Genomic DNA, 27,024 nt, shown 5'->3' on the forward strand with positions numbered 1-27,024 from the left:
TGTGGCCATTGCGTTGTCTGGTGGCTGCTTAATAGCGAGCTTTGGGTTTTCACCCAATTCATCTAGCTCAAAAACCTAAAAACATACAGGCGTGGTGTATTTTTTTTGTGATTGCAATTATTTGCTAATTTGTCAATTTTTCTGCTGTTGTTTTGTTGGCTCCTACAAGACGTTAGTTCAGTCCTGATTCTCCAGTCATTTTTTTTCTTCATAAGAGCACAATGCAATCTAATAATTAAGTACCTACTAAGTACCCTGCGAACATTTTGACGTCTAATAGACATCTATTAGACGTCTATATGCTACCCAGACGTCTCGGCTAAAACAAGTCTAAAAAAGGTCTAAAAGTGAAACAAAAATAGATTTAGTGTTTACTTTATTTCTCTCTTTTTAATTAAAGGGTTGAATCAGTTTTTACACAATTAGCTGTGCAGAAATAATGTGAGGATCTGTGTTGACTTAACCTAGTTTATTATGAGGAAAAAGGAAAATCCCCCAGATACTTGCTAATGACGTCACTAGTGTGGGCCGGCTGCCACTGGCTCGGGAACAAAATAATAGCGACAATAAAATATTAAAATCTTAAACGTTTTTGTTTTTTATAATGGTGCCATAATCCTATTGGTTCATTTCAATTTGATTTGTTTATTATAACGGCAAAGCGTTCTGAGCAAAGTTGTGTTCGTAGTTATGGTCTAAATAAAGTTGTTCCTTTTTTTTTTGTACGACGCTCCTGCGCTACTGTAGTTGTCTGACCTGCGTCCCCCTCCATTCATCCGTCATCAGTTTTCGCTCTAAACATGGCACGAAACAATTATACTATTGTCGAATATTTTGGAGGAGAGGACGGTTACCGCTGTGGTTACTGCAAAAACGAAAAGGGAAACTTTTCTCACGGTAAGTCAGTGTCTTATTTAGAAATGCTAACAAACTAGCCCTTCCTGTCAGCGAACACATTTGCCAATCCCTTATGTTGTAATATTGTCAGTCATTGAAATATGATTTTTTTTTAAGTGACAGACGGCGTTGCTCTGGCAGGACTGGGAATGTTACCATTTTAACCTTTATTTTTTTATATTTACCCTAAATTTTCTAATTCATCCCGAAAACTAATCAGCTAGCATCAATTCAAATAACATGCGGCTTAAAATCAGACCAGTCTTGTGTGCAATTTTGTTTATTTGGCACATTGATGCTGTCGTTTTCTCATGATGAACGCTACAACATGAGCAGTCATCGACAGCTGGTGTTTCCAACTAGCATCGAGCTAGCTACTTGGACCGCATATACTTGCCAACACCGGTTTGTGAAAAAATGGGGAGATTTCCTTTTCATCGGCGTGAAAATTAGCGAGATGTTTTTTCATCGGTGTATCGGCTGACAATTTCTTTGGACGTGGGGGCGGAGGGGCGGGGTGTTGTTCGTCAACCGGTTTATCAACATTGGCAAAGTACTATAATGTGAGAATTATGAAGAGCATAAGAAATATATTATATATCATATTACTTCTTTGGCTCTGTTCTTAAAGATAAAAAAACAATTAGAATGTAGTTCAGCATTGTGGCTTGATGATGCAAATTTTTTTTCTTCAGGTATGTGGTCTCACTCCATGACAGTACAAGACTACCAAGACCTCATAGACCGAGGATGGAGAAGGTACCAAGCAATTTATTTATGGCTTTCAACTATTTTATAATCACAAACGTTACACACTACCATAGAAAAGCCCTGTTTAACCTCATTTATATATTTTTAGTTTGACCTCATCCTTCTCTTTTCGTTTTGAATAGAAGCGGTAAATATGTTTACAAGCCCATCATGAACAAGACATGCTGTCCACAATATCCTATCAGGTAATGGATCTCCAAATATGATTGTGTAATCTTGTATGCTCATTATTTGTATTGATTAGATGACTACTGGAAATATTTGTTTGAAAGCATTGTAACCAGAACTAATTATCTGTGCTCTTCAAGATGCCATGCTACAAAATTTCAACCTTCCAAATCCCACAAGAAAATCTTGAAGAAGTTCAATAAATACATTTGTAAAGGAGTAATACCAAAAGAGCATGAAGTTGGTGAGTATTCTTGTGAATATTTCTTGTGAATATGTTTTGTGTCTGTTTTTATTGCATAATTTTATCCCCCACTTGCTTTATGTAGATTTTGTTTTTTACTTTTTGTAGAGCAACCAATGGATTCAGTGTGTGAAGTTGTAGGTTCTAAAGAACCAAGTAAAAAAATGGAGTGTGCTATTACCAACGTCCAAAAGGAGTTAGCAGAGTGTCCGGCTGTGACAAATGTTGAGACGAATGAGGCAGACGTCACTCCAACTGGGTCAGAGCCATCTAGAAAAGAGCCAGCCTCTGTCTCGGAGGGCAGAACAACCACAGCCCCAAAACCTGGTAAGAAATCAAGTTACATATTGTGTGTCAGTCCTGCTCTTGGGTGGTTAGTATAGCTGAAACTGGAGCGGTGGTTTTATTGTATGTCCTTATTGAATTGTCATCATATCTCTTCTTCCCCTTCAAAAAATGTTAGGTGGTGCCACTAGGTAGCTTTAATTACATTTTGGTGTGTTTCCATCAAAGAGTGACGCTATTTCCGTTCTGGGTGCGGAGCTAATGTCAGATTACCAGAAGTACATGAACGCTGCAAACAGTGCGACTGTGCAAATAGCCAGTGAATCTGATCGAGCATTCTCAAAGTTTGGTACCAGTGGTATGCAGAGCTCTCTCTGACGGTATGTGAAATAATCATCAAATATTGTTGCAAGCCTACAGTTGCGTTGTGGAAGTTGCGAGCTCTAAGGCAAAGAATAGTGGAGTTAGAGTGACCACAGTGAAAGCAGTACTTCTAGTTTCTTGTTTTGGATGATTGTTTGTGTTGGTGTGCCCTGTGATTGACTGGCAACTAGTTCAGGGTGTCCCCCGCCTACTGCCCGATGACTGATGGGATAGGCTCCAGCACGCCCGCGACCCCTGTGGGGACAAGCAGTACAGAAAATGAATGAATGGATGGATGGATGGATGGATGGATGGATGGATAAACTCTACCAGGATGGTGAACTGATTTCCCTTTGTGCACTTTAGACCCCAACAATCTGTTGTTTGAGTACTTTTGTACTTTCTGGCACTCATCTTGAACAGAGGTTTAGTTTATTCTGAAGGCAAGTTAAGCCATTTGAACTGGCTTCAAACATATTTCTTAAATAATTATAGAACAACAAACAAATCACACATCAGCCTTTTCTTGCAACCGCACTGCAAGTGCAAAGTTCTTACAATACAGTTATCACAATACAACTCATATGCCTAATACTAATGAAAGTCTTTCTAATCATGTAAAACTGCTCTATTTACCCTTTCACAATTTATTTGTTTAACAAAAGGCCTTCTGTGTAATTAATATATAACCCGCTCAGTTAATTTTTTTTTCAGTATCGCTGTGCCCACGCTCTGTTTCAACCAAACAAAAAACAAAATGGTAAAAAAACTGGTGGTGTGGAAGGATCTAGCTTTCACAGAAAGTCATATTTCAAATGTAATACTTCACATGACTTTGTTATCGTCCTTTGGTTGAGGATGATTTTCCATTTTAACCTAGCCTTGGAAGATTTTGTCATCCAAAAAAAATTGCCTCTAAATCCAGTAATTTATTCTGATCCTAAAGTTACGCTTTAAAAATGTGATCAGACTTTGTCATATGGTTATTGTGACATACTGGTTTGTGCCAGAAGGAGGCAGTGTTATAACTTTGCTGCCACATATATGTGTGTAGCTTCTTATTTATCCTCTGCTATTATTCTCAGGCTTAATGTCAAATATTGTCCTGATACAATACTTTGCAATGGGTTAATACAGATAATACAGTCCCATTAAACACAGGAAGGGACACTTCTAGTTCTACAGTTTCATGCGTGAAGATTGCGCTCAATTTTCACAAATTAGAAGAGAAGCATAAACAAACTCTACATTTGAGCCCGGAATTGACACTGGCTGACCCCTTTGCGGACTGGAAAATTGTCAGGCTTCACCAACGTATACAGGGGAGCCTGAAAGTGTCAGTGTAATTTCTTTATTTTGTGCTGTCTTTCACGGGAAATCATATTTCCAATGTAATACTTAACGTGACTTAGTGATTGTCCTTTTGATGAGGATATTCCTCGCTTACGTTGATGGAGGAAAAAGTTGCAAAGTGAACTGATAGTTGCATCTGGCAATTTGCCAAGCAGGAAATGGTCCTCGTTTCCTTATTGCTCCAAACAGGATGTGGGCGTGTAAACTGTTGACATGGGATGCCCGGAGAGCGGGAGTTCTTGGCAAAAGATGGTGGTGGAAAAGGAAGAGCAGAAGAAAAGGGGGTGAGGTGGGGGTGGAGACAAGACTGCGTCACCACAGAGAATGTTAATATTATAAGTCACAATGTGATGGTGACGTCAAAAGCGGATAGTGAAAATGGAGAATGTGTTTTTACGATAATGGCAACACACACACACACACACACACGAGCATTGCTTTTATTACTGTCTGCTCTCTCTGGGGTGCAGGTATAGGACGAGACCCCAACCGACCCCCTTGCCGAAAGGCCAAAGAGTTGAGGAAAGAGCGGCATCACCAGAAGGAGCAGATGAAACATACCAGCGTTGGGGTCTCCTCCACGAACCCGCCTGCTGCCACTAAGACAAACCAAATCAAAACCCTGGAAGATCTTCTCACAGAGACATGCCCTGACACTTCATCTCATTGCTTTGAGGTAAGCAATAGTGGTTTGCATTCTGATTTTGTGTGACTTGCAAGAAGCATTTGTCTGTCGTGGTGATTCCAGCAAAGCTAAATTCTTACATCCATCATCGTTCAGTTCAGTGACCTCACAATGTTTATTATGTACAGAGGCTAGCTCAGACATGGGCAAACTACGGCCCGCGGGCCATATCCGGCCCACGGGGCTGTTTAATCCGGCCCGCCAAACCTGAATAAATTGTATTATTAATCTATTATTATTGATCTAAGTTAACGGACCAACACCTCGACTCTATCCTAAGAATTACCACAACATATTTTACTCCAGACTATGATGCACGAGCAAAAAAGCGAAACCAACAATGCTATTGATTTCTTTATTACTTTATTTAGATGTATTCTTTCACTGATTCTTCAAGATGATGTATTTGGTCAAAATGTTTGCCGTTGGATGTGATTTCGCTTCATTAGATAAACATATTTCATAAATCTGACCTGCAGGAGCTGAAGTGATGGAAAATGTTCTTCATCATAACTGTCGTATTTAATAAGAATCACTGATAGTTTTTTGGTGAAATATTTTTTAATGCTGTTAATAAATGCATTTGTTTTCAAAAAGATTTTTTTAATATCCATGCTTTAGTATCTACTAAAAGTAAAAACGTTTTATGCAATGACCTTTACATGTCATTTATATTACTTCACACAAACACTAAATCCATCTGCTCCTGGTTCGGCCCCCCCAGTAAAAATTTAGAACCCAATTCGGCTCGCAAGTCAAAAAGTTTGCCCACCCCTGGGCTAGCTGGCCAAAACAGAGTGAGGGAGAAAAATGCCATGTTTCCATTCAATCAAGATCAGTGGAATTACAGACTGAATGGGTCACGTTACACCGATGAGGACATTAAAACCACGGATCCCACATCAGTATAAATGAAAAGACATGAAAATGAACCTTTAGTAGGGAGTCAAAATGATTTTGGAAATATCCTTGGCAAAGGACCTAATATGAGGTTGGCATAGTCACGTCATTCTTGGTCATAACCACGACTCAAAACAGATGCAAACACTGTCTTTTTGTTGACACACCCTTCCCATGGATTCTTGAGGATGCATAAAGAATCTGGATTCAGGGGCTTAAACTTTACTAGCTCAGAATGAGTACCCTTGGCCAAGCACACTTTATACTGAAAAGTACACTGTCCAATAGTGTGTCTTAATTTGATCGCCACTCTTGACATGCTGTACTTTATGTAATATGGTCTCATTATTCCTGGATATTCATGTCTAAAATACTGTAAGCAATCCTGGATCAAGACTTTTGATTTAGAACACTCAATGCTTTGAATAAATGCTTAAATTCTCTGTATTTATTCTAGACATTCACATAGTAAACGAATCGGGAATGGTCATAGAGCACTGACAAGAGCATTGTTAGTAAGTTAGTTAGTAAAATGGATTTGAAAATATCCAGATTTTGTGACCACATATTTGTGAAATGATGACCATATTTGAAAACAATAGTGAAGCAGTAAAAGCAAAAATCAAACAAAAGTTTGACGTGGCTTTGCCTGAAATTTAGATTGCTTAATTGACATTCAGATTTTGACATGACTGCTGTGAAATCCGTGGTGTTATAGTTTGTCACTTACTCAATCGGTATATATGTATCCCAATATATTGTTCCTGTGTTCGTTTGTGCTGGTGATGTCCAGCTCTCAGCCACCAGAGGGCAATGTGATGACATGAATTCTGCGCCCTCATGACAAGATAACTCTTTCAAATGCCATTTTCACTGGTAACACAGCTTTATAATTTGTTTTGATTTAAAAAAAAAACAACGATGGCAAATTAGTTTAGTCAGTGATTTGGAGCTCATGTGACTCTTACCAGCCTTCATATGAAGTGGATCACAGTCTAGAAGGCTCCCTGAACTAACTCTATTTTACAATATGGTCAAATGAGCAAATTATATTGAAATCTAGTGTGAAAAATTTTCAGCGGACTAATTCTTTTTGTTTGTCCCACCAGCATAAAAAAATATTTTTTTTGTTATAGACTGGGGTTTTGTCCTTGTATGGTTAGGGAAAGGTGCAAGTTGGATGACATTTTCAATTCATCAACTTATAATTAGACTTACATTAATATTTTTGGCTCTATTTAAACATTCTTGGCCAGCCAAGTAGCCAACTAATTGTGTAATGTAGTACTATTATGATAGCCCGACCCCAACATCCAAAAACATCTCACCACTATGGTGTGACTTGTGGCGTGCCTCAAGCAGTTCATCCTGTCAAAACACATCTTCAGCACTGGAGCATAATTAAAAAGATTGAGCTTGGGAAATTTCCTTACTTTTATAAGGAATCGTTAAACTTCAAAAAATGGATGCCAATATTCTCATGAGACTAGGCTTCTTCAGTCCAAATCCATTAAACTGTAGATTCAAGCCCCCATTTTATTAGCCGAGAAGACTCAATTGACAGAGTGTCTTCTTTGGCCAATAAAAGCTTCTGGTTGAAGGAGTATTAGAAACACTTACACATGTCACAATGCTTTTGAAATGTATCTTTTTTAAATATTTGTGCCTCCCTGCTCCCCATTTTGATGTTAATTAACTATTATCTGCCCATTTTTTTTGAAGGTGAGGCTAGTGCGCGCCAATCCCCCTTGCCCGCAGTTCAAAGCCTCTTTCGACACGTCCTACCAGGTGTACAAACTCTACCAGATGGCAATTCACAAGGACCCTCCTGACAAACCCTCCGAGAGCCAGGTCAGGGGGTGGCATAGGTCAAGCTGCTGTTGGCCTCCCCATTGCGGGTGGGAGATGATAGATAGGCATCCAGAGGAACAAAAACAAAATAATAGTTATATAATCTGAATTATTTTGAGTACAATCATTCCTTCGGTCTTTTCAAAGAGTCCTTTATTTTATTTAGGAGAGACGTATTGTCTCTACTCTTTAGTCTACTACATATTTGTCAATGATTCATGCCTCTTCACGGAGTATCAAAGATGTCAGTACAAGTGAAAACCATTACGTTTCAGTTGAAATCACATGTATGTGTCAAAAAAAAAAAAAAAAAAAAAACGACAACCAAAAAGGGAGATAATGAGGTGAAAATGTTTCCATACGCCATGGTTGAGAGCAGTGTTTCTCCAGGTGTCTCGACTTGGCCTTGAGTCAGTCGGTAGGCTATTTGTTGTGGTTTGGATTTTGAGGGCTGTCTTGACAACCTAACCCCCTCCCAGTTTTCACAATAATCTCATTGGTGCTCCTCCTTGTGCCCAAATTCATGCTAAATTAGGTGGATAGAATATCTTGTAAAAGGGCAGAATAATTCAAATTTATTATCGACGTTCTACATAATCATGTTGGGAATGTTATGCCACAGTAGCAGCTTGCCACTCCATAAAAGTGACACAGAAAGGAGTCTCAGATTAGCGCTGGAGTCTTGTTCATGGTACACTGTGCAGTCCTTGTGGAAAAGGAGTTATTGCAGTTTGACAATATGCTTCCATGAAAAGGGTCAAGGTTATTGATCTAAAAGTCAGAGGAAGGGTTAGAATGCTCAGTCTGTGAAAACATATTGATCCATGCACTAGCCTCATCTTCAAGTTAAAAATAGTGTATATTCAGTCACCTAGAATTCGATCATTTTATTCCATTCATTTCTACTTTTTCTACAGCAAAAGAAGGAATATACCGTACGTGAATTCTGGCGGTATCAACCTCCAAGCAATGTAACACAGCACTGGCTGACCCTCATTGTTTCCCCTTTTACACTTTGTGCTTGAAGGTGAGGCTAGTACCAGTCAACTTTGAGGACCCCCAATTTACCGCATCCTATGAGCAGTCTGTGGCCCTGTACAGCCGATACCAGATGGCCATTCATGGGGATGACCCCAGCGAATGTAGTGAGAGTAAGGTACTGCACGATTTTTATTCTACACTCTCTGTAGGATATACATACTAACTTGGGTTTAATTTATTGTGGCAGTTTGTTGGTAAATAAATCCAATCAAAGTTACACTACTCTTCTAGTCTACTTATAATGTGTACCTCTTGTTGAAATTTTACTGCAAAAAAAGTGAAATTCCAAAGTAGAATGCATATTAAACCAATGTATATTAAACAATGTGAGTTTTAAATCCTCGGTGCGTGATCAATAAATTAAATATCAACTTTTCTTATGGTTTGTAGCAGTGTGCAGTATGTTTTCACCTTCCCCAATAAATGGAGAAAATAAAGTCTAGTCAGCATGCCGAACTGTGAAACATTTTCCACAAACTTGAGTAGGCCAATTGTTCCTGAGGGCTGGAAAAATAACTAACTCGTCGAGCTTTCTGCCAGTAGGGCTGAGTAAACAACCAAATTCTTTGTCTTGTAAAAAAATAAAGTAATTTATTAATTGTAATGGCAGCATGATTTGGGAAGGAGGCAATGGCAGATTCTTTCCTAGTGCTTTACACTTGAACCAGCTTCAGCTCAGTTTTATAACCATGGAATTTGTTGGAGATGTTTTGCAAGTAGACTTGGTGATGCATATTGTAGCAAAGAGCGCATTGTCAGCGGTAAAGCAACCGCTTTCAAGGTGGCTCATCATTTGCCTGATTTTCGGAGTGACTTTTATAGTAGCTGACTGGAACAGTTGCTAATGGGATGCATTTTAATGCCAACCAACCTGTCATGAAGGCAAGGCAGAGGTGAACTGCTTTGCAGTGTTTGTCTCACCTCTTTTCTCCCCCCATACCGATATGAAGTATATTTTCTGTCATACCATACCTGGAAAGGCAACAGGCGTTATTCTTTCCACATTCACTCAAAGTTGATGCACATGCTTTAAAAAGCACTACAAAGCACACAGTTCACTTAGCGTGCCTACCTGTTTTGGTGAGCCGTGACTGGCTTCCATCGCATGTGGCTTTCATTGTCAGGAAATGAAGAAAAAATAAACGGTTGCAACTGTATCCCCACTCCTGGAAAAGAATCATAACTTAAAAAGGTATACATGAAAGGGAGCAAAAACTTTAAGAATGGTGATAAGGGGGATAAGTAGATGGGGTGAGGGAGAAAAGAAAATATTTCATATACTGAGATTATCTTTTTAGTTTAGTAGGATGTTCAAAGCTATTAAGAAATGAGTTTAACTTTAGTACAATAACAAAGATCTATGTCCACCGCCTTTTCTCATATGGCACATATAAAAAAAATCTAATCTATTGGAGGCATATAGCATAGAAGAAATCGTAATTTTCTTTCACTATTATTATTCTTATTAATTGTTTTGGTTGTATTCTACAATCTGGTGCAGTGAGCACCATTACAGATGAATCTACAATTATATAGCCTTGGAGAAGTAGGCTGACTGTGTTTGCGTGTGCGTTGAATCCATTGTGAAAAACACACCATGTTTAAAGAGCACAATTATGTAGGGTCCGAGGAATTAGGTCTGAACAAATGAGTGTGTTTATACGTACCGTATGTGTGCATTGTAGACTCTAATCGTGTGCAGATGAGTGTTTACTGTTGGAAAGGGGAAAAAATAGGAAGTGATGTGCTCCATGTGTTGTCAATGAGGATGTTCCAGAGGGTACTCGAGACACAATTTGTTTGCAGACTGTTACGCGGTTGCATCATACATGGGAAACTGGGATTGTATTCACAGCAGGCCCTGGTCACTGGATCTGCATATTAAAAGGTCTAAAAATAGTCTTTTTTTACACACTTAGTTCATGCTCGAAATATTGCACCCCTGTTAAGATTATTTATATCGAACTGAATGTAGTCCAGTAACCAGACAGTGATTGCGAAATCACTACGCAAGCAAAAGTAGAGGGGTGGCAATTGTTTCAAGGTTTTTACAAACACATTAATGCCTTTGTGAAAGTTTCTTTTATTTGCAATCAAATAAATGGATGAACAAGTTGTTGTTTGGAGACTCGAGGCTCATGCATACTTACTTTAGCACAGTAAATTTTAAATGACAATTTATTACCCGCAGCTGTTTTTCGTAACTGTTTTTTGTGAGTGTTCAATAAAAAGTGTTATTGTTTTTGCCTTCTGAGGGTACTGCCCTTTGGGGTTCTTTGCTGTTGGTAATGTGTTGACTGTAAAGTTAGTTGTGGAAAATTACAGTTTACTGGCAGTCTTAGTATTGTAACTATTGTTCTTGTCATGAAAATATCAATTGAGTGCACCATTAACATAATCTAAAGCAGTCCAAATCTTTTCCACCAAGAGCCATTTGTTGGATAAATACACAAACCGCCAGGCCAACTCAAGTGGTGTACTACTTTTGTGGAGTATCTCTTTAAAATTTTATCACCTGGATACAAACAGACTGGCAATACGTATGCGTCTATACATTTAAAAGTCGTGATGATATAAAAAGAAATTAACAAAAGGGCTTTTCTGTTGTTACTGGTTCTTTATTGAATTATGTCCTCAAGATGTAGATCACCTGCAAACACTGCTCTCAACCCGAGCATAAAATGCTCAAATAGAAATTCTTTACTGTTGTCATGCAATGTGAGTCTGCCAGTGGCAAAACAAACATTTGTTGAAAAAGAACTCTCTCGCTCCCTGAAGAAATAGCTACAATTATTTTCCTAAATATCTAGACCAGGAGTGTCAAACTCATTTTTTTCGCAGGCTGCATTGTAGACATAGCTTCTTTCGGAGGGCCATTATGACTGCCAACCCAAATAAATGTATGAGCACCTCATATTATATACAGTAAAAGCTACAAAACAAACTGACAAATAACTCGTTTTCAAATTAGACGAGTAAAAACTGGTCAAATGTAAAAAAAAAAAAAGATATTATTAAAGGTGAAGACAATTTGCAATTCTAGTAATGACACACAAATTTGATGCACAATTCGTCTTTGCGGTCCACATAAAATGATGTGGCGGGCTGTATCTGGCCCCCGGGCCTTGAGTTTGACACTTGTGACCTAGACCTATAAGGATGGAGAAAATAAAGACCAGGTTGAGTAAAGAGAAAACTTTGATTACTGACTTATTTCTATGACATCAGTAGAAGGATGTATTTTATATTCTTTCTGATGTTTTGGTAATGACTCACTTTTTCTCTCCTCTGCGTCCCACTATAGTTCCGGCGATTTCTCTGCGATTCACCATTAGAGGTATGTATTTCCTTTGGCCTTTTCACAGTTCTTTATTAACTCTTTTCAATAAGTTTACTTTTAGAATTGCCTTTTTTTCACACCCTGCTTTATTTTCATTGCCACCACATTACCAGAGCAGGTTAATTAAAATTTAATTTCCTCTCCATTTCTTCATATTGAGCTACTCAGCTTTGCGCTCCACTTTCAAGCCCTCCAGCTAAATTGAATGAGAGGTGTTTAAGGGATACAGGAAAGGGGTTACTTTTTTCATACAGAGGAGTTATCTCACCTAGTACGAGTAGAAGAGTGAGTTAAAGGTTAAATTGAAATCTGGTGTCCAGATTGCATTGGGATTGAAAAGATGCCCATGTTGGACACAATTTCCTTTTTTCTTTGATCAAATGGGACACATTTGCTATGTGCTTCAGTATCCAACGGATGGCTGCTGGGTTTTTAAAGGTACCAATGCCATCCAATTTCATTTTTTTCCAGTGTTTCATGCATAATGTAGGTCAAAATGAGCATTTGACATGTTTGTTGATTTTACACAGTAGTCGATAAAAAGCATACTAAACAAGCGCATACGCTTTTGCTGTGGTTGTGAAAGAGCATCCATTACGATGCCTCTCTGTTAATCTGTGGAGGTCTGAAGCTGTAAGTGATGTGCTTACAACGTTCATACCTTTCTTGAGCTTTACTATATTTTTCCAAAGATTGGTATCATCGAAAAGCTTGCTAAGCAGACACTGACAGCATGTCGTCAAACTTTTTTTAAAATGAATTCCAAAGTTAAATTAGAAAATACTAAATTTGTTTGCAGAGTATGCACATAGTCAAGTACAAACATACGCGCTTAAATTTGCTTAGTCAAAAACACAATTCAAGTTAAAAAAAATTTGAACCAACATCTTTTTTTTCTTTTTTTTTGCAAAACAACCCAACCTTTTTTTTCAATCCTGCTGTTCCAGGTACATTCTGACCAGTGACGTGCGGTGAGGGTTGGTGTTGGTGAGGCACTGACTCAGAGTCAGATTTACAAACGTACTGGATGACGCTAAGGCACTGACTCACAAGTCAGATTTACAAGCATGCATGGTTGTTATCCCATTCTTGATTAAATTTAATAACATTTTAAACACACCACTGTACATTTAAACAAACCACTGCAGTATTCTTACCTTTACTTGTAAATGAAGTCTTTTTTAGAGTACCACTCCTTTTGAAACGAATGTGTTGTAGTCCGTCCCGGGAGGAACGTAGTTTGAATTAATCCTCGCAAATCTGGCATTGGTCTTCCCTTACTTATGATTTCTTGCTTTGACTGACAGTCAAGTTTTGAAAAATTTCTCATCTTCGAGATTATATCCTCCATTTTCAGGGAAAATAAAGCCAAATAGCAACGCGTTAGCACCGAATGTTGTTGGTTGTTTTTCTTTTCTTTTTTTTTCTTCTTAATTTACTCTCGCATTTACTCGTGTCGTGGCTCACTATCGCCCCATTTTTGAGGCAAAAGTATTGGCTGCCTCAAGGCACGCGCCTTTTCCCGCTGACTGCAAGCACGTGCCGTTTGCACGTGCTCACTACAGTGTGTGTGTGAGCTGTGCACACGCTCACATGCACGCCCTGAGAGGCACTACCTGTCACTGCCTCAGCCGCCATGATTCTCGTCTCCCGTTGTTATTTGGACAAGAAATACAGCTATTTTGACTATGAAAATGATCCAAATGTATAGGAAACACACCAAAATTGCATTAAAAACATAGACCAAAGGACAGATATTATATTATGTTTTATTATATTATTCATTTTTTAACAACTTATGGTGACAGTTTAGGAAACCATGTTGAGCCCTTTACCGCCCCTGGTGGCAAGGTGAGGCACTGCCTCACCTGCCTCCTATGAGTGCACGTGCCTGATTCTGACCAACTTGAATAGCTGACCAAAAAATGAGCGGTACTTTTTAGGCACCACCTAAATCTGACTGGATTTCACCTGGATCCATACAAAGTTTTAGGTATGAATTAAGTCCAATCATGGCCACCAGCTTGAAAATACTAGCAATGCTTTCATGGTAAAACTTGAGTCCACTTTGTAGCGTTGAGTGACGTGTACGTAATTGCCGCCAGGCATCACGGAGCACTTAGCGAGCTTTGTGAATTTCAGCTTCTATGAAACACCAGTGGACATAGCGTACAGCAACACCGGTCCAAGGATACTTGGAACAGCAGCGTTAATTAGATTGAGGTGAACATAAATAATCCCTGTAGTTTGGTCCTGTGGCTTCCCTTGGGTCTTCCTTAATGAGCATCATTAGCGTTTTTAGGGCACAAGCTTTTATCACCTCGTCAAAGAAGCCACGCGCATTGAACCGCCTGTTCAAGCCAAGCACTCTGCGGCACACTCCCGCCCTCATGTGCTGGTTTCACTCACTTTCCTCCGATGGATTTAACATGCCATCTCTGCTCGCATGACCCTCCGTTGCCCAACCCGTTTTTATTCCAGTCTCTGATCTCCCACCCAATCCTCCCCACTCATGTCAGAGTTATTGTATGTGGCTTTTCTGTTCTACCTCTGCGTGTCGGCGTCCATCTGTTTCCAATCTGAGGGCTAGCTATTAAAATACATACACTCACCATGTTGGGGTGTGTGGTTCACATTGTGTTGTATTTTTCTGTAATGTATGCAAAAAATATCATTTCACTGTAGCCATAAAGGACATGTTTGGTGCTGTTCAGTTTCATCAAATCTTTAGAGCTTTTTTTATTAAAACAGGCGTTTTAAAAATACGTTTACATACTCTGTATATCTGTTAATGTGATGAACACCAGAACTTACAAAATTCAATATGCACTGTTTATGCTTTCAATTTGTAGTCATTGTATGATCTCCTTGTACCGTATTTTCCGCACTGTAAGGCCCACCGGATTATAAGGCACGCCTTCAATGAATGGCCCATTTTAAAACTTTGTCCATATATAAATCGCACTGGATTATAAGGCACACCTTCAATGAATAGCCCATTTTAAAACTTTGTCCATATATAAGCTTTTACATTTGGCCCGCGGGCCGGAGTTTGGACATGCCTGCTGTAGTGGCCCAATATTGGTCCATATATAAGGCGCACCTGATTATAAGGCGCACTGTCGGCTTTTGAGAAGATTGGAGGTTTTTAGGTGCGCCTTATAGTGCAGAAAATATGGTACATACGGTAGTTTTTCTTATATTTCACTATAATTGGGATCTCAAGCTTGAAGTTCTTACATTGTCACTTAATGCCTGAGAGAACTGGCAGCATCAGTACTGTGCAATCATAATTAATTTTCCAGTCGGTAATAATGTGGCACTGAGTTTGTGACTGACACTCCCACAATAAGAAATGACCTCAGAAAGGGACGCTCAACCCAAATATGTATGAATCAGATTAAAAGAGGACACAACCACTTCACTGTCATAGCGTACTGCATACTTGGTCCAGTCTTTTGGCCATATGTGAGTGATTTGGGGCCGTATGTGGAGTTTTGGGGTGGTTTGAAGTATTCCAGAGAAGTTTAGATTGTTTTTACAGTGGCAAGGACACGACCATTAAGCTGTCCTGTGAGGGGACATGCAGGTAGGTAAGAGAGCATCAATCGGCCTTTAACATATGAACCCTATAAACAAACAAACAAGCTATTACTTCTACTGTGCTAATATTGGTGATTGTGGTAAAAGGTGCATATTCTTAGTGGGGTGATAAAAATGTCTGTTTTTTTTTTTTAAACACGTTTATTATGTTTATTATGCACAGACACATATTCACGCACGCACACACGCATGCACACAGGGCCAAAACTTCTTGGGACCTCTTACAAAGACTCCAGTGTTTTTCATGGAACTTGTGCCAAGAAATAACAGGCTGCCTGCTTATACAGATGGACATGCACGCACACACTCACACTCGAGTTTTTTTTACCTCATTTATTGGCTGCTTGCCAGTTAGTCAACGCTAATGGGGAGTGAACCGACAGCAACGCTTTGATATCATTAGCATCTGACATAAAGCCCAAAAATATATGGATTTTCACATAAAAGTGTAAAGATTTTAGTTGATCTGACAGACAAGAAACTAAGCGATTTCAATGCTGCCATTTTGACTTGAAATGGTAGGAAAACAAAGTCGAGGATAATTACATTGCTGAAAGTTCCATTTTGAAAGCATAGAGCTTTGTATGAAGTGCAGATACACTAACACATGATTCTTCTCAAACAGCTCTATGCGTTTTTCGGTCATTATGCAACTTAATTACATATTTTACAGTAACAATCCCAGATCCAATTATTGTTGATAACTGCCAGTCGCATTTCTAATCTCACATTGATAAAGTCACTCCCAGGACGAAACACTGGAGTCACTGTCATCTTTTTTCATGAGCATAAAGATGGAGAAAATACTTTTACCCAGACAACCACAGTCTATGATAAATTACACACAGCATGTGTGCTAATTATAGTGCGCTATATATCAACCACGACTGTCATATTAGCAGATTGAACAAAAACAAGTATGTGCAACAACACACATTATTTAATACCACATAGAGTGAGCAAGCTTACAGGCGAAAGTTTGGCGGGGATCCACAGCTGGCGGTTATAAAGACTTCTTATTAAAAAGTTCTTTCCTGGAGTGATTCTGAAGCCAGTACCAACTCTCCTCCAACTCTGCTTTGCTATTGCACTCAGTCCACATTTGGGAGCTATTAGCAGCCTGTAAGTGAGGCTACTGTACACCCCCACACATAATATGCGAGGCCTGCAGGCAAAAAGAACCTCTTATAATACCTTTATACACCACCACAATTGATGTGTAATTAAAAACGAATGTGATTTTATGTGAATTTTTTTTCTTTTTTTACGCTAGGTATGGATAGTATCCCTAAATGTACTGTGAAAGCAATTCAAAACTGACCTCAACCCATTAGTACAGGCTTTACCTTGCCAAGAAGTGCAGACTGTATGCAGAAAGTCAAGGCTGCTGTGAAGCATCTCCAAGAAAAATAAATAAATCATGCATTTCATGTCAAATGTTTTTAATGCAAATATATAAGATATCCCATTGTTGTATTTAGAGTCGCGTCAAATTTTCAAACACTTTTGCCCCCTAATAATAGATGCTTTATGTATAAAATGGCTGCAATGATTTTTTACGTAATTAGTATTTTTTTTTTAAAACCTCTTAAGGCTGAACGTTTATATTTTGGTCACGTCTTTACAGTCTTATTTCAAAAGGACTCTTTGTGTGCACGCATAGGTGTGTGCTTGCGGATAATATTCCAGTCATAGTTCAAGTCTTTTGCACTGTTACTATTGTAGTAATGTCAGTGTATTCTTCTTCTTTATCCCATCCCAGGCCGAGCACTCTGATGATGGTCCTGAAATGGGTTACGGCTCCTTTCATCAGCAGTACTGGTTAGACGGCCAGATAGTGGCAGTGGGAGTGATCGATATCCTGCCGACCTGCGTGTCATCTGTCTACCTGTACTACCACCCAGACTTTGCTTTCTTGTCTCTAGGCTCCTACTCTGCCCTCAGGTTTGTTGAACTGATTGAGCTTAGCACTTTCAATTTCATTTTGCAGAACAGCCAAATTTGCACACACACACTTAGAATGTAAAATGTCACAGGTAGATCATACCATTTATATCTGCCTGTCTTTTATTAGAGAAATCTCTTTTGCTATATTTATCCTTTTCTCTATTGGCACCCCCTCTAAAAGTATTTTCTTTGATACAGTATCTCTCGGCATCTTACTGAATAGTATATACGTATAAGATGTTGGCGAGGCACATTCCTTTGTCTTCACATTTGATTAGCAAAGGCAGAATTCCAATTGTGGCAGTTTTCTCTGCCAAGATGAAATTAGAGCACACATATGCGTACTACAGACGCATTTCTGGCAATTCCAGTTAAATGTACTTCCATAAAGTAGGGGAAACGTTTTAAAATATTTCACAGATGTTGCTTTGATGATGATGGTGTACAGTACAATATGTTTGTGGGCGTCCCTCGTGTTGAGGGGGGCACCTTGGTGGTTCAGAGTGTACTGCTTCCCATCACTTTTTATTTTTAGTCTCAAGTAGAATTCAAGACTTAAACAAAGTGATTGGGCCTGGAGGAGGTTTTGGCCAGGAAGTACAGGAAGCCCACTGGACTGAAGTCCTCTTGCTTGTTTATAGACACCAGAGCTCAGATCTTTAATCATTTCTACACTTTGGTCTACTTGCTCTGGCTGGCTGTGCTCAAACCCTCCTTTCGAGAAACATAAACATAGTCACCAATATCAATTCCTGCCAATGCTGAGAGTCCTCAAATCCTTAAAAAGTCTCATATTTGTTTTTTCATTCATGGCCTTCAAAATCCCATCCTACCATTCCAAAGGCACACACATATTGCTATGCTTTCAAAACCGAAACAGATCTTGTGTACTTGTGTAATTTACATTTGGAAACTGAAGAGGGTGGTGTTGAGTGTGTTTTTCCTTGAAAATCTTTCCACTATCTATATTTTATACATATTTACATATCTATACTCATTTTTCTACAGTAACAAATAATTTTGGTGCTGATGCCTCACTATGCAGTACTTTGAAAATAATAATGAGGAAGTAGGGATCAAAATATGTCACTGTACACTTAAAGCTAATACTGTGCTTGAGCACTTTACGTTTTTTTTTTCACGTCAAATTGGTTCATTCAGCATTTGTTCCTCCACTATGTTACAAATCTGTCAGATTGCAATAGTACAGACCTCTTCTGATCCTCTCACACATTTTAAATTGGATTTGGATGTGAGTCCTGACAGGACCTTCCAGCACTTGGTTTGGACTTGTTTTTGTGTCACTGATGTGCTGAAAGTTAAAATTCCTCTTTTTCAATGGAAGGTTTTGGGTCAAACAGGACTTTTTTTTTTTAAATGTTCAAACTTTTAAGTTCCACCACCTTAAAGCCCCTGTTGCTGTGTCCAGCTTGCTTCACAGTAATAACCTTCCTCTCTAGGTCAGTGATTTGCGAAAGTAATTTATGCGATTTCACTTAATTGTCCTGAAAATCTATTTACTACACATAATCTATTTACACATGCCGGTGGTGTGTAGTGACAGGCAGAACAATTAAATGCTCTTCCACTAGATGGCAGAAGGTACAATTAGTAACCTGTGTGTCTCTGTGTAGTAAAGTGTAGTCTCACCTAATCTGACTCAGATTTTACACCTAACCAAGTTTGAGACATCATAATTTCACATTGTGTAATTTATAAGATGTTTTGTGAAAGCACTGCTCGACATGATGTATAGTTATTTTTTGCTCCATCCTTTTTTTTCCCCCAAATACAGCAAATTCATACACACACTGGTCATCTCTTCATCCTACCCAGCTAATTAACACATTTTTGATCACTTGGAAAAAAATAAATCTTCCTTGTTCGAATGAGGCCTCACCTCCCTGAGTGTTTGTGTGAGTCCGTGTGCGCGTGTGCATGCTCTCATCAGGGCTCGATAATTGGCTTGTGCTGGAGTGTCAGATGGCTGAAGAGGGGATAATAGTAAACTCAAGCTGCTGCCATTGGAGTGAGATTGGGGGTGTGAAGAGCTCAAGAGAAAGGAGAGGGAGGAGGGGGTCTGCAGTTTTTTTTTTGTGAATGGACCCCTTGCTTTTTTTGACCCCCCTCACCACCACCACTCAATTCAGGCCTTTTGTGGTAAGGGGATGGGAACCCAGGAACCTGGCAGCAAGTGGGTGACCTTGTAGCACCTCGCTGTAGCGGCCTCTCCTCAGCCTTCTTTTCGCTTTCTCCAACACGCTCTTTTATATTCTCCTCCTGCTCTCTCGCCACTTCTCTCTCCCCCATGTTCCCCTGGCCTGCTTTGTCCCATGTCTTATTTTTCAGAGCATCTATTTTATGTTAAGGCCTCTTTCTCTCACTCTAAAGTATTGAAAGAAAGAGAATTCTCCCGCTTCATTTGGGTGGATTAAAGGTGGTAGAAAGAAGGGTGAAACAAAAGGAGCTGGAATTTAGTTATGGAATGGCGAAGGAAATAGCAGATGGAAGGAGAAAATGGACGCTTAGTAAAAGGATGCAATTAAGGAAGAGACTACTGGGGGGAATAAAGAAAGCAAGACATTTACTGTATTGGAAGACGCTGTATAAATCTTCAGCGTTCTAAATCTCCCCTTTTCCCACCTGCTTTTCTGCTCAACGGCTCAGCGCCATTATAGAGAGAAGGTCATTGTTTTTGTCTAATGAAATGAGACAAGAAAAGCTTTGAGTTTGGGTGTTTACTTCCTCAACTTGGGTTCTGGTTTTAAATGTTTTGGACAATTTTGTTTCGTAATACCTGCATTAAATGCTGTTTGAAAAGGTGTATTGGGGTAATCCTGTTTGTATTTTATCATTGAATTGTAGACGTTATTTGTTTATAGAATTTTTTGCATGTTTGACGAACACAGTAAATGAACTTTTTTATTTTAATTCCAATAATGTCATTTGCAATAATATGGTAACATACATCGTGAGACGATAACTATAAACTATTTTACTAGTTTACCTGTATGCATACATACCCAGGAACTAAAATGTGCAATGATCTTAAAATGTTAATCTTTTTTTCCATTTTAGGGAGATTGCTTTCACAAGGCAACTACAGAAGCAGTCCCTAAAGCTGTCCCACTACTACCTGGGGTTTTACATTCACTCCTGTCCCAAGATGCGGTATAAGGTATTATTCTTCGCATCACATCATCACATCTGTATAGTCTTTTGTTCATTTGCTAGCTTGTTCTTACATTATTTCATGGAAAATGTTCCCATGCCTGTCTACAACTTAGTTCCGAGGTTTGGGCTAATAATTACACATGTGCAATATATCCACTAATCACTCTGCAAAAGAGGGCATTAAGCATTATCCATAATCCAGGATACACAAAATCCACTTTTCTTATAGGCAATGTTTTTTTTTTCTTTTTTTTCTGGAACTGCAGATGAATGATATACAATAATAAAAATAATACAATAATACAAATAATCAAATAAAAAAAAATGAGTGGAAATTTTAAATATGAATTTATTAAAAGGGAAAGTGTCTTACAATTTAAAGCAATAATTTAATCTCAAAATGATGAACATAGAAACAACTCAGAGGAGTTTGCATTTCTATTTATGGAGTCAAACTGTAAAATAGTTTTAGGTTGGGTTGAAACTATGTATATAGATATATAATCCAATTTAAAAATAGAGAAAGAGATGTTTTTTAATATATACAGAAATGAGATGTGCGATCACAAGCTGTTTATTTATTATTTATTTGTTAACTGATTTATTATTGAGTTGTTTGTTTGGTGTTAATGTTTTTGTATCTATGATAACTCAGACTACAAACATTAATTCTATTAATTCTTATTTGCATTTTTTCCAGTAGATTAAAATCAGTAAATGCTGCATTGATTAATAAAAATGAGGATACTGGTAGGTAATTAACCAACTGCCATTAATGAAGGAGAGGAGTTGATAAATTTCACTTCTTCCTACTACTTTTCAGAGACATAGTAATTCTTTGATCAATATTATTCTTATCTTATTCCTCGTCATGTTTTGTCTGAAACTACTGTTTCCAGAGCACCTGAGCTGGAATTTCCCCCTTAGCCCCCCCATATCGGTTCTTATGTGTTTGCAACTGCAATATCATTCTCAGAATCTCCCCACTCCTTCCTTTTTAGGGGAGGAAGACAGAAAAAGGGTGAGAAGGTTGCCGAGTTCCCACCTTGGGCACTTACGTTCCCTCAGAAACCCTCACATGTTGCTTGTGCAGCATACACTCACACACTCGCTCCCTACATTAGTCATTTGCATAAGAGCCAAAGCAGTTCATTAATACACACACATACTGAGATGTTGTTCACAATGGGGTGCCCCTAAAATCAAGCATCATTGAATCAGAGGTTTACTCATTTCTGGATTTCGTTCTTGTTGTTTACCTTGTAAAAGCAGTAGCAACTGAACCCTGCTGGACTCCACTCGAAGCTCTTGAACAACATGAATCCTCATTTTACTCACCAACGTCCTTTTTTCTTTTTGTCACATTTTCGTGAGACCACACTAATTTGACACATCGTAGGACAATAGCAAGTTATGGCAAGATTATATTATGCTCGTGTGCTTTGTAAAATTCAACTTTTTTTTTTTTCTTGCTTGCACGTCCACATTATTTAGACATACAAGTGAAGTCGTTGTGCTGTTTCGCCAAGAACAGACCAACGCGAGAAAATGAATCTTGAGTAGTGCCAGTACCCAAGAGCAGGGTCACTCCAGATTTGGAGGCCAGCCCAGAAAAGGCGGCTGCCTGGCCAGTGTCAGACCATCCCCTTTTGTTGTCAAATCTGAGACTGCGTGTCCCACTGGGCCTTCCTGGTTTGGCTGGTGGTTTTGTGGATGGACGTGACATCCTGCCCCTGGCTCTTGTCCCTGTTTCTCTGGGCCTCCCTGTCTTTCTGATGTTGAGCTGTGGAGAGCAGAAGGTGAAGATGTCGGACGCTAAATGAGTCCAAAGGTCTCAGCTCTTCTTGCTTCTCCTGTTCATCGAAAACACTTGAGATAATACATCCATAAATGATTCCAACTTGAATAGTGGCCTTTTTTTTATACAATGGTCTTTTTTTTTCTGGTTGTCCGTATTGAAACTTGGAAAATATTTTCTTTGCCTTATATTTGTAGTTCACACTCAACCCGTCTCCTCCCTTGGTACAGAGTTGCAGGTTCTAACTTGCAAAACGTCTCAGATAGCAGTCTGAATGCATATTTTCCCCCAAGGGCCCCGTTCCTGCAGTATGTTATGTGTATGGGAATGTGACCTCACATTCTCGGTGTCACTTGTACATCTGGGCAGATTAAGAATGACAGTGACTGAGTATGCCCCCGTAGCCATCTTTGTGTAACACGCCTGTTTTCTTAAATGTGGGCTTTTTGCCTCTTTCTTTTTGACTGTAAAAGACATTCTGAATGGTGCCATACTTCTCACAGTTCCAGACAATAGACTCCTTTCCAAAAAGAAACTACCATTTTGGTTGGGGTGAGAAAGTAAGCAAACAGATGACGCCATCAAGTATGGTTTCATTCAGAACTAACCATGACAGCACGGTTCTTTCAGAGTCTTTGATGGCTTTATTACAAGACATGTTGGCATTATACATGCATTTAATTTAAAGGTTTACATTCAGAAAAAGCCTTTCTGGTTAATTTTCAACTTGAGGTAAAGCTTTTTCACTTCACTCTGCCCCACCACTCTGACAAATCTTTCAACTTTGTTTTTACTCCATTGGGAAAGACCACCAATGGTGGATGTACCTCTCAACAGAGATTTTTTTTTTTTTTAAATTAACTATTACCATCCCCTTTTTTTGCCACATCAACACTTTTCTTCTTACTTTGTAGTTGTGTAACTAACAAATCACTAACAGACTACAACCTGGTCTTGTGGCAACCAGCACTTGGTACCCCCCGGGAGTACTGCTGACAAGGTGAGGGTCTGACAGAGCAAGGTTCAATGGGTCAGGTCAGGGGGAGATTCTCTCGCACTGTGCATTGAACGATGCCGTTCGGGGTGTGAGTGGTAGCATGGTTGCAGCGAGGGGGTGGTGCGAAGGTCACAGAGCTGAAAGTGAGAGTTTGGAGATGGTGTCATGCTGAGCAGATCCAGAGCCCTCTAGCTGCCAGCCAGAGGTGTTTGCCTTACCATTACATTCACCACTATTTATTTTTTAAAACTGCCAGAGCTGTTCCCCCTTTTGAAAAAATACCAAAAAGCCTGGTGCATTAAGATCTTTTGATAAGCATTTTTGAACTGCAATTAGAAAGATGTTTTTGATTGCTGGGAGCATGAGGTTGGCTTTTGAGCTTAGTTGTAGTTGCACTTAGTTGTGGCTAAGTTGCAGTGAGTGTGAGACGGAGGTCAGGCTTGCCTGCCCGTAAAGACCGAAAGTGATAAAGAGATAAAGGTGCCAAAGCTGTGAACCGATACCCATAAAAGCTATACCATCGGTTCTCAGGAGTCAGTTGAAATGTGATCCTATAAAAATATTTTCTCCTCATTAACCTGTCATCCATGGAGCTGTAACGCATTGCTGGGCGAGGCAGAGAAAGGGGTTGAGTGGGTTGCTGTTGGGATTATGAGGGCTGTCTTGGGGCCCCCACAGCTTGGATACTTTATTTGAAGACGGTGCTGTGGTTATGTGTTGACTAGGGTGAAACAGCCTTAGCGGACATTGTGTGTTTAAACTGCAGCACGTAGTATAAATCTCCCCCAAAACATAGACTCCAGACGTGTTCAGGACATTTACAAAAGGACCTCCACCACTACATAAATACACATCTTGTTGCAGACTGCAGTGAGTGTGTGGGTTTGTGTGGGTCCCTATTCATAGTCATGTCTTGTTTGGACATGTCTTTCATTGGTGCTATCCTTGTGTCCAGGCTGCTTGGCTCTTCGTGTTATTTGTCTAGCTGCATGTGTATGTTTGTGTATCGTGCTGTTTATGTGTTTCCATCAACAGCCACATGCTTCAGCTCTACCCCCTTGTTGGGCCTTAATGTGGACATTTCAACAAACTTGAAAATAATGAGAGCAAGAAGATGGTTGGAAGGATCATGACCCATGTTTGTTTAGCTTCTTTTTTTATTTATTTTTATGACTGAGATTGGCTGAATCTGACCCTAGGTCACACCACAGATTCAGACCAGGTTGAGCTTAGTGTGTGTGGCTCGGAGTCACACTCAAACTCTTTGGAGACCAATTAATTTATTCCACAGCCTGAATGATAAACAACTTACTACAAATGATCTGCTCATTTGACACATCGACCGTATCTGTTTGTATGGTCAAAAGTGCTTGAATGTGTTTCTACTCTTGGCCAAACTCGATAAGCTAGAGGTTGGGTGAGGGAAAACTTAACAAGTGATATTAGCAGGAAATAAGTAGCAGATGTGGGTGTTGCAAAGAAAACTCACATTATGGACACCAAATCCAGTCTTCTCATCTTGCCCTCAAATAATTCTTAAAGCAACCAACTTTGCATCTCATGCCGTGTGCTTTTACTCTCACATGATATGGCACAAAATTTGATACCCGAGGTCCTGGTTTACCTCAGTAAGTCCCAAGACTTGTGAAAACAGAAAATTCAATAAAATATAAAGATATGGGAGGTGCATATTCTTGGTTTTAACCCATGCAAAGATAAAAATGTAGCAAGGTGTGGATCCAGCAGATATAGTAAAAGCTAGAGTCTTTAATTTGATGTATTATTTACAAGGTCTTATACTTATCAGTTTAACAGTCAAACAGCTTCTGGAAAGAAGCTTTTCTGGAAGAAGAGAGATTGGTGAGCCTTCTTCTCAAGGCAGAAAGGGTTTAGGCTCCAGGTGAAGTCCTCGTAAAGGTAGACCACAAGGTTTTGGTAGTTGGAGACCACTTCCACTGCAGCAGTGAGCAGGGATGTGAGGAGGTGTCTCTTCCTCCAAAAGTCCACCACCGCATTAAAAATTTATTTTTGCTGAAGTCCACAAGATGTTCTTCCTCCACTCTGTACTTGGGCTCATTGTTGTTTGTGATGCATCCCGTTAACATTATAGTGTCTGCAAACTTCACTGAGTACCTTGGTAATTTTGCTGAGCAGTCATAGGCGTATAGCTTGGTAATTTTGCTGAGCAGTCATAGCTGAGTCATGTTAACAGGAGGGTGCAGACTTGGGGAAAGCTGTTAATGAAAGTAATGGAAAAGGAGGTGATGTTACAGATCCTAACACTCTTTGTCAGTTGATCATGAAGTCCAGGACCCGGTTCCCCGGTGATGGACTCAGTCCAAGTATATTCAGCTTTTGCATCAGGTTTTTGTGGGAACTGTCAAGTCATGCTATAAATTTGTATTTTTTATTGTGCCCTTTATTATTATTACATATTTCTGAAGTTACTCCAATTCTTTAATGTTATTACATAAACATTCAGTTTCTGTCAGTTTTAATCAAAATTGTGTCTTCAGATTGTAGTCTGGAAATGGAGATGGTAAAAGAAGATATTGGTGCCGGTTTTCACAAGGATTCCTTTTTCATATTGTAAAGTGGACTTGATTTATGCATCTGATTATTTGCCATTCATACAAATCATCTTTATTGGGCTGAAGCAATGCTCATATCTTGGGTTGAATAAGAAAACAAGGCCAATATGGATTCTTTCTGTTAACACAAAAAAGTTCATTCTGTCAGCATTTTTCTAGTTATTTATGTGCATTTAACATCTGTGGACTGAAAAGCTATTAAATAGATAAATAAATACATTTGCAAGCATAGGGTCGTGAGGATCTGTGTACTATTATATATAAGCTCTGTGAGTATAATTTTCTCTTAATGATTGTGGTTGACATTCAATCTTGAAGTAACAATAGTTTTTATTGAATAAAAATTACATAAGAAGCATAAAACAATGGAATACATTTATTGACACCAGTTTGCACTGATTAGGTTTCTTGTGGTTCTCTTCTTAGACGTTGCACTTCTGTATTTTTTTACCCCTTGTCATCTTGTTGCTTTTTCCATTACCTTGAAAAGTTCCATCTTTTCATCACTGGACTGTCTGTGCTAGCTTTTGGCATGCCCTCAAATCTATCCATGTCTTTGTTCCATTTATATGCCTTTTCTGCTTGTTCTTTCGTTTGTGTTCCTGTTTTCCTTGTCCTTGTCTCAAGCTTTGAAAGGTTGCTTTTCACCAGCGTTACATCCATATCTGTCCAGACATGCTTGGATGGAATGAAGAGAAAGAGACGGATGGCGACTGATCGGATCTCTTCCCAGCAATCTTAAGGCCCCTTTTCACCAAAATGACCAGGAACATTTTATTTTGTGACACAACGTGTCCATTGTTGTTTTGCATCTGCACAATTTTAATGTTATTAAAGCAGCAAAGCAGATAATTTGCTACAATTTCACATTTAAACATACGGATTTTCCTCAAAGACATCCTCTGTGAGATCAGTATTGAGAACTTTTATTTCTTTTGGCTCAGATCCACACAGTAGTTGGTCTGTGACATTATAGAGAAGGGCAAACAAGATCATTTTTCACTTCAGTTCAAACA

The 27,024-nt window shown here is 39.1% G+C and overlaps 1 protein-coding gene across 4 annotated transcripts in view; it reads left to right on the plus strand.

Moving 5' to 3' along the window:
- The first annotated feature begins 597 nt into the window (after positions 1–597).
- Positions 598–27,024, plus strand: part of ate1 (arginyltransferase 1) — a 32,669-nt gene continuing 6,242 nt past the window's right edge. The window contains exons 1-11 of one of the 4 annotated variants that reach the window (XM_088384933.1): positions 598–897; positions 1,593–1,656; positions 1,791–1,853; positions 1,977–2,080; positions 2,189–2,407; positions 4,552–4,757; positions 7,389–7,517; positions 8,545–8,673; positions 11,863–11,895; positions 17,264–17,445; positions 20,527–20,626. In XM_088384933.1, the coding sequence (XP_088241059.1) occupies positions 801–897; positions 1,593–1,656; positions 1,791–1,853; positions 1,977–2,080; positions 2,189–2,407; positions 4,552–4,757; positions 7,389–7,517; positions 8,545–8,673; positions 11,863–11,895; positions 17,264–17,445; positions 20,527–20,626 (1,326 nt within the window). In that variant the 5' untranslated portion in view covers positions 598–800. The remainder of the gene's footprint in view (positions 898–1,592; positions 1,657–1,790; positions 1,854–1,976; positions 2,081–2,188; positions 2,408–4,551; positions 4,758–7,388; positions 7,518–8,544; positions 8,674–11,862; positions 11,896–17,263; positions 17,446–20,526; positions 20,627–27,024) is intronic. The other 3 variants (XM_088384931.1, XM_088384930.1, XM_088384932.1) reach the window with 3 other exon arrangements.

The sequence above is a fragment of the Syngnathus floridae genome, chromosome 9 (genome assembly GCF_059516105.1).
Source record: "Syngnathus floridae isolate MCC-2025c chromosome 9, RoL_Sflo_1.0, whole genome shotgun sequence".
NCBI classification, from domain to species: domain Eukaryota; kingdom Metazoa; phylum Chordata; class Actinopteri; order Syngnathiformes; family Syngnathidae; genus Syngnathus; species Syngnathus floridae.